General features: G+C 41.1%; 2 protein-coding genes across 2 annotated transcripts in view; one reads left to right on the top strand and one right to left on the bottom strand.

Moving 5' to 3' along the window:
* The window catches only part of LOC120801133 (general transcription factor IIF subunit 2-like), a 43,886-nt gene that overhangs the window by 17,985 nt on the left and 10,100 nt on the right, over positions 1–15,801 (top strand). The gene's annotated exons all lie outside the window — the stretch shown is intronic.
* kctd4 (potassium channel tetramerization domain containing 4) lies at positions 6,271–7,047 on the bottom strand. Its single transcript, XM_040147695.1, has one exon. The coding sequence runs from the start codon at positions 7,045–7,047 to the stop codon at positions 6,271–6,273; it is 777 nt and encodes a 258-aa protein (XP_040003629.1).

Below are 15,801 nucleotides of genomic sequence, written 5' to 3' on the forward strand. Positions count from 1 at the left end.
GCCAGCACCCTTCTTTGAGGGGGAGTCTGTGAAACACACACAACTTATTTTCAAATATATCCTGATCAAGAATCATCATTCACAGGAGTTTACACCATTTTTTGCTAACCCTCTACTTAGTATTTTTCAATTTTGATGTATTCGTTCAGACTTGTCCTTTTGACAGCTGTAGAAGCACCACTGGACTGCATTCTTTCCCTTCAGACCCTCATTTGGCTTGCCAATGGTTGCAGATGGCAGCAGGTCCTTTTGATAGCAACACACTGCTATGTATGTTTACAATTGGAGACTGGAGCCAACGGCTTGAATTGATACGGCTCAGGACCACTATGGTCCTTCACCACACTAATGTCTGCTTCAGGGGATTCTTTAGAGGAAAAGACCTCCACCTCCAGAGAGGCCTCTAGCATAGGTGCCCTGCACTTCTATTTTGCTTTCCATTTTTCCTCTGGCCTGGGGATGTCACTGACCAACTCCTGCCCCACACATCCTGAGGGAGCTTTCTATCATCAGGGTTTTTGGAAACCAAAAAATTTCAACAGAAAGCTTGTTTCAAACTGAGGCATGGTCTTTGAAAGATATTGGCATTTACCATGCAGGGAAATCTATTGAAAGGTGCAATTTAGTTGCATTTTGGGAAATGGGGGATTCAGCGTTTTTGGAGCTTTACTTGTACAAAAAATTAGGTAAAAAAAAAATTAGGACATCTCAGCCTCTGTGTGTTGATTTCCCTCTTTTTTTTTTAAATGTGTCCCTTGCATATCCCCCCATTGTGGAAGTGCATTAATAAATTACCGGAGTACCTTTTTAATTATTTTATTGTCTACTCATTCATTTAATTTAGGAAGAGGTAAATTAACTTCTCATTAGATTTTTATTGTAATAATGTTTAATCACAGGTCACCTCAACTAGACTAGGTAAATCAGGACCCCATCATAGAGTCAGACATGTGAGGGTAGTTCGGCGGCAAGCATCCGGTGGCCACCCCGTGGGTGCACCACCTGCAGGGAAAGAAATCGAGGTTGGGTGCGATGCAAGCCGGATGGCAGTTAAGGGACCTGCCATCCCGTTCCCTGGCATTGAAGACCAGTCCTAGGGATGTGGAATGCCACATCTCTGGCATGGAGGGAGCCAGATTCAGTCAGGAGGTGGAATGGTACTAACTAGATATAGCTGGACTCACCACCCTGCACAGCACGGACTCTGGAATCAAACTCCTGGAAAGTTCCGGTCTCTTGCCTCTTTGGGAGTTGCCCACGGTATGAAGTGCTTGATGGAATTTGGGGATACTTACCAACCCCAGCTGAGTGTCACAGTGTTGGAGTTTTTCCCGGAGAAAAAGAGGGTCGCCTTCGTGAGACTACAAGTTGCTGGGTGGAAAGCTCTCACTTCTGTTTGTGCTTATGCACCAGGTGGCACTTCAGAGTATCCAGCCTTCTTGAACTCTCAGGTTGGGGTCCTGGAAAGGGCACCACCAGGGGACCTTATAGTCCTTCTACGGGACTTAAATCCTCATAAGGGCAACGATGGAGAAACCGGGAGGGGGTTGTTTGGCAGGAATGGCCTGCTGATCTGAACCTGTGTGGTGTTTTGCTATTGGACTTCTGTGCTTCTGATCTGTCATGGATTGGCCATAACAAACACCATGTTCCAGCAAAGGGTGGTTCATGAGTGTACTTGGTACCAGAAGACCCTAGGCCAAAGATCGATGATTGACTTTGTGGTCATATCAGATCGGTGGCCATACGTCTTGGACACTTTGGTGAAGAGAGGAGCAGAGCTTTCAACTGATCACCACGTAGCGGTGAGTTGGATCAGATGGCAGGGGAGGCTTTCAGAAGGACCTGGTAAACCCAAACTGTAGTGAGGGTGGCATGGAATGACTGACTGAGGCCCCTGTCAGCAAGGTTTTAAACTCCCACCCCCAGAGGAACTTCTCATGCATCCCGGGGGGGTTGGGACTTGGAATGCGAGCGGGCCATGTTCAGAGCCTCCATTGCGGAGGCGGCTGTTCGGATTTGCAGTCTAGAGGTTGTAGGTGCCTGTCGTGGCGGCAACCTGAGAACTGAGGGAGGCTGTCAAACTGAAAGAGTCCTTTCAGCCATGGCTGGCACAGGGGTTTCCTGAAGCAGAGGCCACGGACGCAAAAACTCAGTTGTGGGAGGAATTTGGGTAGGCTATGGAGATGAGCGTCAAAGCTCATTGTTGGGCTGTCTCGGTTGACACGCCTTTTCAATGTCACACGGAGGTTAGGGTCCGTGCATGTTGGCTGGCAAGACTGAGCTGGTTGTTTCCATATTTAAAAAGGGGGACTAGAGAGTGTACCTTAATTTATCGGGGTGTCACACTGCTCAGCCTACGCAGGAAGTTGGAGACTCTGACAATTGTTGAACCTCAGATCCAGGAGGAGCAATGCAGATTCTAACCTGGGTGTGTAAAAACAGACCAACTCTTTATCCTTACAAGGTTACTGGAGTGGTCATGGGAGTTTGCTCATCCAGTCTACATGTGTTTTGTGGAACTGGAGAAGGCTTACAACCGTAATCCCTTGGGGTTCTTGTACCGGGGCGTTTACCACAAGCCATCCGGTCCTTTATAAAACCAGAGCGAGAGTTGTTTTTGTATAATTGGCAGGACTCCCTTCAGGTTGGGAGCAAGTTGCTCTCTCAAGTAACTGGGGGTCTTATGAATGAGTGAGGGTAAAATGGAGCAGGAGATTGACAGGTTGATTGGTGCGGTGTCAGCTGTAAAGCAGGCATTGTACCGGACCGTTGTGTTGAAGAGGGAGCTTAACCAAAACTTTTCAGTTTAATAGGTGATCCTCTTCCTAACCCTCACCTATGGTCATGAGCTTTGGGCAGTGACAGAAAGAATGAGATCGTGAATACAAGCGGCCAAAATGAGTTTCCTACTTAGAGTGGTGGGACACACCCTTATAAATAGGGTAAGGATGTCTGACATCCAGAGGGATCTCAGGGGAGACCTGCTGCTCCTTCATGTTGAAAGGAGCCAGTTCAGTTTGTTTGGGCATCTAATCAGGATGCTTCCTGGACGCCTTCCATTGGATGTTTTCAGGGCATTTCCAACTGGTAGGAGGCCCTGGGGTAGACCCAGAACACGCTGGAGATACTACATATCAAATCTGGGCTCGGAACGCCTTGGGGTCCCCCAGGAGAAGGTGGAAAGCATTGCTAGGGAGAGGGAGGTCTGGGCTACTTTGTTTAACTTGCTGCCACTGCGACCTGACCCAGAAGATGATGGATGGATGGATGTTTCATTACATTTGTGTCACTGTCTCTTGTTGTTATTATCAATACTAATTCTAACTTTTAAAATAATTTTGTCACACCTAGTCCTCGATTCACATCCTTCTTTCTTGATGAAATACTTACACTCAGAGAGGCAACTTTGTTCCCATTTTTTAATTTTTTTTTAATCATTGAGGTTATCATAAGCTCAGGGCATTCCTGCATCACCTTTTAAAGAGGAGATTATCACAAAAACAAATCAGGAGAAGGGAATAAATATATTGTTCCACTATTAAGAGGGAGGATAACTAAAGTTATCACTTTTGACAACTATAATAATACTGAAATTGGAATTGGAAATAATTACACTGATCATTGCTAGGAAAAATAGTAGACTGTATTACTAATAACATTGATGATGACACACATCAGATCGCATTGCAGAGAGATAAAAAGAGGTCCTCCTTGAGGGAAAAGGGCAGAATGTATCTCATACTGGCCTACTTTTAAAAAACCAAATGTCTTTATTGGATCTGGGAGTGTTTGAAAGGGCTCCCTAAAGGCTTCTGCAGGTGGAGTTGCTGCACTGTGGTGGCAGGAAGCCAGTACAACTTACTGTGTAGGTCATTAGAGCAGGTATTGTGAAGGTGTGAGCGGACCTGAGCATGTTTTAAATAAATATTTAATTGATAATGTATGACAAAGATGGTTACATGCTGATTATGAGAGTTTTTTAAAAAACTGATTAATTTAATAACTACTGTGAAGTAATTATGTCCAAAAATATAAGCCTATACTGAACCAGAACAAACTTGGTCAAGCTGGAAAAGCTGATAGGTCCTGCAGGATTCCTATAAGAAACTAGGATGACATTAAGATGATCGATTATTCATTAAGATGAATTCTGATATTAAGGCGGACTTTAACATTACAAGCGTTGACTATTGTTGTTTATGTTTTCTCAAGTTGCAGACCTTGGTAGAAATAATTACTTCAGAAACAGCAACAACAAAAGTCATGGGACTTAGCAAAATGAGAGGAAAATTTCACTATTTCGTTTGGTGTGGCTTCAAATTGACATCTTTTTCATTCTTTGGTTTAGCTATTCCTTCTAGTGCAAGGCAAAATATATACAAACAAACAGTATTGCATTGTTTTGTGACATAAAACTCTACACTGTTTTTACTTTACAATAGATTTTATCCCAATTGTATGTCTCATGAGCTATAAATATTCCAAGTTTCTTTCCTCAACTTAAATTCATAGTTGTGTACTGTATAATATTATCCACCAGAAATATCACTTTGTCTCACCAAATATGAAACTTTTACATTTTAATTTTTTTTGACACCACTTTCCCATTCAAGTGAATGGAATGAATTAAGCAGCCTGATGCAATCTTTTTCTATAAAGAGAGCAGTTACATGTCTGTAGCTGAAAAGCATGCAGTAGCATTAATTAATCAAAGTCAGTTTCACAATTATTTGTCAAAAGTGGGCTTTTGATTCAGGCAGCAAAAGCCCCTGAACATTACACCTTCTACTATTCTGATAACTAATATGTGTAGCGACAAAGGCTTTTCTTTACATGGTGTAATTTTTGTCCCTGTGATCCTTGAATTTTTATACACACCTTTTTAATTGTTCCAGACATGAAAAAAATGTGTTCAACACATGTAGAGAAGTGTCAAAATAGTTATTTATGAAAGGAAATTGTTCTTGTTTGCTAAAGCTGAAAGAGAGGGGTAGTTTTGTATGTCTCCCACTTAATTGTATCAGAAGGTTCTGGAAACTTAACACTGATGATGCTCCTTCCAGGCTCAGTGGTGAACAGTTACTCACTGAATAGACTGTAAATTCAGGTGGACCAGGATTAAATAGTTATCAGTATACCTTTTATGCTAGTGGCAAGCAAAAATACTCGGGACATTTCTAAGACTGGCGGTCTGATGTTATATGTAAATTATGCAAAGTAATTCTAAACACTCAAAATTTATTACCAGCAGTATCTGACAGGCTTGCTACATCAAACAGTGGCATTAAACTGTACAAAGACTTTTCCAAATACACTTAAAAACACTGTGAACCAATAGATTCAATGTCACTTTTATTTGTAAAATATTCACATTGAAAAGTAATAGGCATTGTTATGGCACTGGCTTCACAGAGGTTCACAGCACTAACAAACACAGTTTATTTAGTGCACATGCATCATGCTAGATTCAAAGCCCTTACAATAATCACAGATCTTTGCACTTAAACTCAACTTGTTGACATGATGTGAGAAATGGTTAATGTTGCTTCAGTCTGATTTGGATGTGAAGTTTGTTAGTTTCATCCAGAATGATCTCGGTGCGCTGCTGTGTTCCCTTCAGGCTCCAGAGAGGCTAATAAACTAAACACAAGCTATTAAACCCACTAAATACAGTACACACAGTGTATAGCAACACACACACGCACAGACTGTAGTAAAAGCTGAATGGCACAACAGTGCACATCACGGCTGGTTTTGAAGGCTTTTTCAGCCATTGACAAAGCAGCAGAAGCAGTTCTTGTGCAGAGACAAATCCACTGATAAAGCTGTTGATGTTCAGAACCTGTTTGATCCCTTCGTCTCCTCAATGGAAGGATTCACTGTTGGCTTGTCTTCCAAATTACAGAGTCGTACAGTGTCACATCCAATTTAGATATAGTAAATGCTAAGTTGATCTAGATTACTCTGAATTCTATAACTACTAGCTTACAAAGCAGTGAAAAAAGGTTGAGGCCAACATTCCATTCTATTGATAAAGCCTTAAATGATCAAATCCTGTCTTTGTAAGCCAACGTTGTGCTGTAAAGATATAAACACTGTCCTGTGAGACAGTCCAACCCACCTGTTCTCCTTCTCCCATCCATGACACATTAAATGTTACAAGATCTTCGAGCTAATAACTTACATTAGCAGGGGGGATATAGAACCAGGCACTAATCTTTTCTCTCCCTGCCCCCCTTTCCCCTCCTCTTTATGTTTCCCTCCATCCTACTTGACAAAGTGCAGGGCCTCAGCTGCCACTACGGAGCCTCTGCTGCTGTCGAGGCTGGTGACCAGCTTGAAGCCTGATCTCAGTGCTAGCATCACTGTCTCTAGTTTCAGACAGTCAAGCGTGCACAAGAATGTGCTGTCTTCCTTCAGAACGAGCCGTGAGCCGGGCTCCGACTTGATGAAATGTCGGAACTGGATCACGTTGGACGACACCTCAAATTCTTCCGGAAAGCCATCCAGGCGGCTCTTGGAGATCTGCACCAGCCGCCCTTTCACCTTGTCGATGAAGGCGGGGTCACTGCAGTACACCTTGAGGCCGTGTGACCTCTCATGGCTATCTGTCATCTCCAAAAAGGCAGGTTCTCGCTGGGCTGCCCTCTGACTTTCCCAGTCGACCACGGCCTCCACCAGTTCACTCAGATGGTAAAAACTGGCCTCCCGTCGCAGGAGTCCTGCCTCCCGGAAGTCGTCAGGCAGCTGCAGCTCTCCGGTTCGCAGGTAGTTGAGCACATGGCGAAAAACTGGACCATCTCTATCAATGAATGGGTTGCCCATGGAGTCAGTGTGCTGAACCGGCTTCTTACCGTTGGCCAACTCCTCTAAAAAGGACCCCTGGTGCTTGGCAAGAGTGGTCCGGTGGGCGGTGTACAGGAACCCCCCTACGTTGAGGGTGATGGTGCCTGAGGAGGGCTTCTTGAAGCTCTTGCTGGGCTGCAGCAGGTCTGGGTTGACGTGCCTCAGTTCACTTTCCATCCTTCTGAGGTTCCATTCCATTCTCCAGTCACCGTCTCCAGCCTCGACCCAGCCTCCTCAGAGCTGGTGTATCTGCGTGCGTGCGTGCGTGCGTGTGTGTGTGTGTGTGTGTGTGTGTGTGTGTGTGTGTGTGTGTGTGTGTGTGTGTGTGTGTGGAGTGCAAATCGAGTCTGGTCTTTTTTTTCACTCTCTTGTGGATCTGGCTGTGTGAGTCAGTGGTGCTGCAGAGAAAAAGAAAAGGTGTTGTCAGCTGTTGTATAGTGAGAGTAAATGTGTTTGAGAGTGTGTGGTGGATGGGTGAGTCCTCTCTGGCAAAAGAGCTACAGTGAGCTGGGAGCTGAAAACAGACTGGCTCTCTGTGCTGTTCAGTGTCCCGCCTCTCTCTCTCTCTCTCTCTCTCTCCCCCTTAGGAGTGGGTGGGCAGACAGCGTCACATGCAGGGAGGAGAGAGAGGGAATATGTGAGAAAACAACAGAAGAGCATGGACTCCGAGAGCTCTTTCTTTCTTGCTCTCTTTCCCTAATTATCGCTGATTTAAAAAAAAAAAAAAAGAGGTGCGGAGCTGAGCTCTAGCAATTAGTACACACACACACCCTCCTGTCACCAGATTGGGGGGGGGGGCTGCTTTTTGTGGTGAGAAACTGTCTCAGCTTGTGTGAGTCTGAATGTGAAACTCCTTTTGCAGCCAAGTCCATCTGTTTACCACACAATACTTCATGTGAACTGGAATCTGTTTGAAAAGGAATCCAGTTTATTCAGGGTTTTACTGACATGCTCTTTTTGTCTCATCTCTGGTTATGACAGGGAGAAGAAGGCTGCTGGTCTTACTTATGTAAATGAAAGCAACGGGAAATTTATGTAAATAGGGTAACAAACAGTCCTCTGTCTTAGCGAATGTTGCCTGTGAACTGATTGACTGTGTGTGTGTTGTGTGTGTGAGGGCTTTGGGGTCCTGTGGAGGAAATGTACCAATTTCAGGCAATGGTGGTCTGTACATGAAGGGCAGGCTTCTAGACCCCCCCCCAAAAAAAAAAAATCTGCAGCATGACAACAGCTCAAACATACAACCAGAGTCATAACGAACTCTTCTCAGCTAGGAAGCCGGTAACTACATGGCTATAGTAGTGAATGATATGTAGCATAGTCTGGCAGTTTTGTGCTAGTAATGTATTAGCTAGCGGGGGGGGGTTTCTATTTTTTCACTGAGAGTGTAAGTGTTTGGGCTTTAGAGACTGCAGCTAAAAATCAGTGTGTACTGAATATATGGTCTGGCTGCTTCAGCTCCCACATGGTGAGATAATGATTTTTTTTTAAAAAAAAAAACCTATAATCACATTTAATTTGTTGTAGGATACCACCTTCATTTTTGCCAGATTTCATGTTTGTTAGTGTTTTAATTGGGTACCATCTTTTGGAAAATTACAAAAATCACAGGGGAAGAAGTAGAAAATTGCAGAAAACACTTTCCTATGTTAAACTAACTGTACTGTGGATTAACTTCTTATTTCTCAAACACTCTCTAACACAAATAAACAGTCGTGCGGATAGCCTGCACACTAAATTTATGCTTTTTTTACACCAGTAAAGCCATGCCAGTCAATCTGCATAATTTATCAGCACTTGCACAGCAGTCTGACAATGACCGAATACCTGGATTGTGGAAGCATTTTTCATTGCAGGGCAGCAGAGACAGTGCGCTTGCTTTGCAGGGGTGTTTATATCTTATATTTATTTTTGATTGTTACTATAGATTAATCTCCAGATTCTAAAGCCGGACAGTTTAAAATACTCAGTGTACAGAAAAAATATTGACCCTTGTTTAGAACCTCATCGGAAACCTCTGGACTTGAAAACAGTTGCTTAATTTCATGACAGTGACTCAACACAGGAGCTGTACCACCCTGTTCTCCACCTGCCAAAGACCGATGGATGGACGTTTCTTAACGTTGCTGCATGCAACTTCACTCAGTTCTGTAACTGTTGTGCTACAGGCTGGTGATTATTTTTTATAATATTCCTCAAACCACCAAATCACAGTTATTTCTACCTAGAGCCATATCCCACAGAACAAACAGAAGAGGTGTCTTTTGTTGAGAAAAGCCCTGCAAACTGCACGGTCATGGTGATGCTCATATCCGCCCTCCTGGAACCCACGATCTTGCTTTTCTTAAAGACTGTGAGATCTCACTTGATTCCACTTCTCAGGTCTATTCACACGCAAAGTAGGTGTGGAAATGAAGGTACTGTTACTTGCATCTCTTTTTATTTAGCAACACAAATGAAAAAGGAAAGGATGATATTTTTCTGGACCCACATTTCTAAAACTTTCAAGAAATACATTTCAAAATGGTCCAAAGAGAATATGCAGTAAATCAAATTTGTGTTTGGAAGTTAGAGCTTACAAGAAAGCAGCAGCTGCAAATAGTACAGTAAGCTAAAATTACCCTATTCTGAATTAAATGTAAAATAACATCATTTATCATGACCTGTGAGATATTGTACAGTCATCCCAAAACACGGTTGAGAAGGTGGTCGTCTCTGTTTTTGTAATGCAGCCATCAAAGACCCGGGCAGGCTACTGATAATCAAACTCAGACCTCTTCAGTGCTCATAAATTAGCATTAGTATTAGCAAAAGAAATTTGATAGATAGCCTTTATTCTTAAGCTTGTGAGTGGTTGGTCACAAAAGTCATCCATGCTCTTTTCCATTCAATAACAAACTATTGATATAAATTAATAGGGTTTTGTGAACTGTGTACTCTCTCTAAGTCAAACAGTGAGCAACAGATGTATTACATTTGTGCATCAGGTTATCAACCAGTTACACCTCAGAGCTATTGCTGAAAATGGAAGAGCCTTGCATAGAGAATTAAGAATCATTTTAATTGAAAGAATCTATTCAAACACAGTGACTGCAGTGATAATTGATGTGGGTTATGGAAATGCTGCTTTTCTTTCTGTGTCTGTGTTCATCTGGGAGAGGATCCCAGAGTGATGACTCCCTGCCTCTGTGGCGATTTTCTAATCGTAAGTGATTAGTGGCATCATCATCAACAACACTCAATTGGAATTGCAAACGAGGCCAAGATGAAGCAGAGAGGATTGTGGGAGGTTTGACCCGCTTTCTGCCTCCTGTTCATTAAAACTGGCTCATTGAGGACGATTGTTATATTCAAAGTCAGTGAGAATCTTTTTGTCACAGCTGTTGTGTCTCTTTGACAGTTTAGGACGTTTGAATTAAGTTACCCAAAATGCTGCAAGCAAGGACCCTCCTTCCCTCTTAAAGGTGGTGAATTACTCATAGAGATGCTCTAAGAACTTATGGTGTAACATGAAGCCACTTACTGCTGTGAAGCTGGCATGGCAACCACTTAAAATAGGGTCTTATATGAGCTCAGAGCTGTCAATCTTCTGCTTGATTCATTATGGAAATCTGTCTATTATATTATTAAACCTATATTATATAGACTCGGATTGTGTGTGTAAGGATTAGAGTTAATCTAACCCAAAAAAGTCAGGCATGGTGTCACAGGTAAAAGACACAAATGCAACAGTAACAGTAAGTCCAGGCTAGAAAAAGATTAGATGTGTAGAGTCAAGGTGAAATGATAACACCAGGTTGAAATATTAACCTCTTTTTTTAGCTTGGTGATTTGAATTCATATCATTAAATTGGTTTAATATTTAATCATTTTAATTATTTAAACAGAAGTTAAACCATCACACATTTTTGAAAAAAAAAATTGTTAGTGTCCCCAGCTTTAATATAACTGTAGAGAGGTTCACATTAAAATGTAAAAACATTAAAAACACAATTATTATTACACGTGATTTTTGATTTTTCTATGGGAATCTCATTCATTTTTGTTTTTAAAAAAAAAAAAAAATTAGTTTAGTTTATTTGATGTTATGAGAAGGAGTATGCCCAATCTCACAGAAAAGAAAAAATGTCAACGACACAACAATAAATTTCAAGACATATTTTCATTGTCATCCTTCATGTGAAGATAGTAAAGGGGATGTCATATTACCAACAAATCAATACAATGAATTCCTATATCATCATCGATAAAGCCACTACAAATCATTAAAATCCCGCACAAATTAAAATTTAGGGAATAAGATTACATTTTGAATGTGCAAAGGTGGTCTTTCAACACACAGAAATGGACCTGGTAATCCATTTTTAATTTTCTGTAGTCTTAAAATATACTGTATTCCGGTTTACCTTTTTAAAACCCACGATGCACCATTTGGAAAAACTTGAAAACAGCCAATGAGTTTTTAAGGGTGAGAAATAGAAAAATAGACTAGAGCAGTCCAATCCATTGGTAATTAAATTGTGCACCAGTTCTCTCTGTTAGTAGCACTTTGAAGCCTATTTGCTGCATATGGATGGTGCTTATCCATGTTCAAATCAAAACGAGTGGGCTGAATACAGTTACAGACATCGGAAAATCACTTCAAAGTTGATGAATGGAATCATTAAAGTTCCTTAATGAAGCAGCCTCTGGGCTTGGTAGAGATGAGCTCTAATGGAAATTTATATTTGGAGATCCAATCAGCGACTTACCCCCCCTCTGCCATTGCTTCCTTGTTGTCATTGTGTATAGACAAGGTCCTGTCACTACTGTCTGTGTGTGTGTGTGTGTGTGTGTGTGTGTGAGAATTAGTGCAGTTTCACCAGTTGTGTCGCAGCTTCAAAGTTCTCCGACAAGGCCAGAACAGCTGTCATTAAGCGCACGGCAGTGACTATTTATAGCACCTGTATCATTGACTCATCACATGTACCTGTAAAGCATCATTAGCAGTGAGATCAGAAAGGTAATGATGTAGTTTACATTGCTCATATTATATTGTTAGATGGGCTTCAAAATAAAGGATAAAATGAAAAGTTCATAAACTCTGAGAAAAAAAAGAAGACTTTATTTTAAATAAATAGAATGATTAAATCAATCACACAAAAAGGAATTGTGCAATATAGTTGCAACAATATTTTCACTGATATTTTCAGGTGAAATGTGTAGGTTGACATGGGCAACACAATACTACAAGAACAGGGTCTTTGAATGACATACAGTATGCAAGGGGGTACAACTTATGGTCACGCATACTTGTGTATATAGTCTTTTTATTTATTTATTTATTTATTTTTACATATTGTTCATATTTTAGTGTTAAGATAAAGGTCAGTTTGTCCGTGCAGTTTATTTCATTGAGAATTGCAGTACATTCGGCCTTGTTGGAGCATTCGTCTGCAGCCATTTCCGTGCGATGGCTTTCTTGCTAGCAGCCAAAACTATTTTAAGATAGACATATTCATTCTGTGTTCGTCTGGGATTTTGCCCAGGTACAGTTTAACAAAACAGCACTCAACAATTCTAAATATTTTCACTATTTCTTTAGTGGTCTCTTGCCAGTAGGAAAAAAAGAGAACGCCTTTGTATAAATTTCAATTTTGGAGTCACAAAATATGTTATCTTCTTCCAAAAGAACTTTCTCCAGGAGTTTGAGTTGGTATTCTTAAAGCCTGATCACACCAGAAAGCCGTATGGTGAAAATAATTCTTATGTTTGCAAAACACATGGTTTGAATTGTTTGGTAGCATAATGACTGCACTTGCAGGGCTATGTGGTGAACTACTGGGGCACTTAGCTGGCGAGCTAGCCGCTAAATCAGTCAAAGTAGCCCCTGGCGCTTCTTTCTATTTTCTTTCTACTGTTCTGTTGACTTTCCGCTGGCATTTTGTTCACCAATGTACACCGTTTCCACTCACTAGCGGGCTCATTTAGCTCAGTCTCTTTAACGAGACAGTACGTTCACATGGCTTATTTAAAAGACAAATTGTTGCTATCAGTTACTGTCTCGAAACAGTCTGCAACCCCTTACTTTTTTCCTCTCTGGCTCTGCATCCTCCCAAAGGTTAGAACTGACATGACTGTGCAAATTTGCAGGGCAAATCTTACAAAAGTTGAACTTGATGTGAGACATTTGTGCAGATTTAATTGGCCCCTGTGAGTGAATCCACTAATTGCGGCGATTCCACTGTAATTGATGGCAATTGCTGCGAAATTTTGCCATTTTAAATGGTTGTGTGAGCAGTCCTCTAGTCCAGCTTTCCCATATATATACTACTCAGTCGAGTAGTAGGAGTTTTATATTCTATTGTGTAGTGTATCTGCCTTTTCTGGGTACTGTACAGATTCTTTGTAGACTGCAAAAGTAAAACAATGAGGAAGATTGCCTAACAACTTAAACAAGTGTTTTATGATTATATTCCAACTCTCACCTTATATTTCCATTTCCACCTCATTATATCACCTGCTGCTGGCTCCAGAAAACGGTGCGTATGCTTGGTTTGAGCTATGCATTCTCACTGCACCATCTGTCTTTATCGATACCTGTTCATGTGTGGGGAAATGACGTATTCATCGTTTTTGTGTGTACACGTTGTTTATACACCTGGTCCCATGTCATTCGTACAAAAACCGTTCCTGAGAGCAAAAAAAAAACCCAACTCCAACACTGGCATTATAACCAGGAGGTCACGGGGCTTCAGTCAGATCTTGGTCGAGGTCAGAAGTAACAGAGTTTAGTTTTAGAGAGAGAATGAAATCATCCAGAAGCCTTATTGGAGAGGGATCTCAGAGCAAAGAGAGCCCAGGTCATATGAGTAGCCTGAGGCACAGCAACAGAAGCAGCATGTGTAGTGCGTCAGATATTGTTTAAAAAAAAAAAAAAGGACCTAAAGGCTAGTAAACCTTGATAAGAAAAAAGGAACAATTGTTAGGCAGCAATAGCTTTACAATACTGAGGAGCAGCATCCATATTGTGTGCCGATATCGGGCTTTAAGGTATTTGTGTTTATTGCTTAACTCCACTGTACGTAGGCTCTTTGTGTTTGTGGCTGGTATAGATGAGGGGGGATAGTTTATCCAGAGACAGCGATGGTGGATGGAGGCCTGGTGGGTGGCAAGCTATTTGTAGTCTTTAACATTAGGAAGGTCAGAGCTTTGAGGAAAGGGCTTCGGAGCAGATGGAGGTAAGAGATGAATATGAGGGGGCGGAGGAATAACCTCCTCACCCTGGCATCTGTCTCTCTCTTCATTTGCCGTCTTCAGTCGGCCATTTTTCACTTCTCTACTCTTAAAGAATTAGCTAAATATAATGCCTTTAAATGTCTTGTCTTACCTTTCCATCTACATATTCATGTATGTTTTCCCGATTTCCCTTCATTTAATAATAGTTTGTTTTTTTTAAAATCACAAATAATCTGGTGTTACCATTTTTTGGATATAATTCAATGGTCTGATCTCCTTGTATTAAAAAGACACTTTGATAAGCTTCCTTATTTATTTTGCCGGTTAATTGTGTATTAAGAGGTTTTAACATTGTAAAGGGACTGAAGTGCAGTAGATGAGTGTAGTTTTACAGAGAAATAAAGAATGTCACTATGGGTACCTTGTACACTTAATTTCATGAGTATACAGATGTTGCGGTGTCTTGTTTCAATTGTTAGCAGTGTTTCCTAGGAATAAAATTATTATGGTCATGAAAAATATTTCATTATTTGCCTTCAAGAAATTCATATTCATCAGTTGGTCTCTGATTCAGTTGCAGTGGGGCCTCTTCAGTTGGTTTTGATGGCAGATTTGAACTTGAAGAAAGACTGAGGATTTCTTTCAGGGACAGAACTGGGGTTAAAGCAGGAGGTCTGTTAATTTAGTAATATATTGTTTTATATAATTTCCATTTGTGGTATTTGTAAGTAAGTAAGGAAATAACGAGACAAAAATGGGGAAATTATGGCACAACTCTAAACATCAGTCGAAACAAAGCATCTTAAATTCACTAAGACAACGATACAGCAGTTGTTTCAGAGAATGATGTGATGCTGGAATTGTAACTGGTGTTTTTCACTAATTTCTCACATGTCATAGACAAAACGAGAAAATAACCTGAAAAAGCCCCAATCTGAACAACAATGGCACATGCTGCATCCAGTGGACAGGGAATTCTGAGGTAGGAATGAATGATTGATTTTCGATGTACAGTATATTTTGTCTTTTTAGCTGCAGGGTCCAAGCATGGGGACATGAGTTGAAGGAGAGGTCCACCCAACACCTAATGTCTTACGGTACCCTGTGGATGAATCCTGATGTTTTTAGTGAAACTTTGAACTTTCCTGAAGATCCATTATTAGCGGCAAAAATGCAGACAGTGTAATGGGCCCTGTGTCTTCTTTAAGACATGATATAGTGCAGAAATTACTGATCAGTTGTCAGTCTTGTTCTTATTGTGGATCACTCAGTAGCATTAAGATTCAGTAGATAGTCATGTGTGTCTGCATTAGCTTTCTTGTCTTTTGACACTATTTGTGCTAAACTCAGGCCTCTGTAATTTAGAGTATGACATGATGGGCAGGCAGAGAGCCTGTGTGTGTGTGTGTGTGTGTGTGTTACACAACAATGTGGGAGAAGAGTGATTACAGCTAAAACCAAGTGTAAAGTGAATATAGGCTGTTATCCCTCGGCAACGGTTTTGTTCACATGTAAAGGACATCAAACCAAATACATCCAGATATGTTGCACTGGGGAACGTCATAACCAGCAGCTGCCAATCATCACCATCAGGTCCAAATTTGCACTTTTACACAAGAAATTCTACTTGGACCTGAAACAATGTAAACTCTTGTACAGCTGTCAACACTGCATCATCACAGAGCCATGACAGAAATAAAGTCCCAGAAATGGACCTGGTGATCCCTTTTTTCC

This window comes from Xiphias gladius, chromosome 16, assembly GCF_016859285.1.
Source record: "Xiphias gladius isolate SHS-SW01 ecotype Sanya breed wild chromosome 16, ASM1685928v1, whole genome shotgun sequence".
NCBI classification, from domain to species: Eukaryota; Metazoa; Chordata; class Actinopteri; order Istiophoriformes; family Xiphiidae; genus Xiphias; species Xiphias gladius.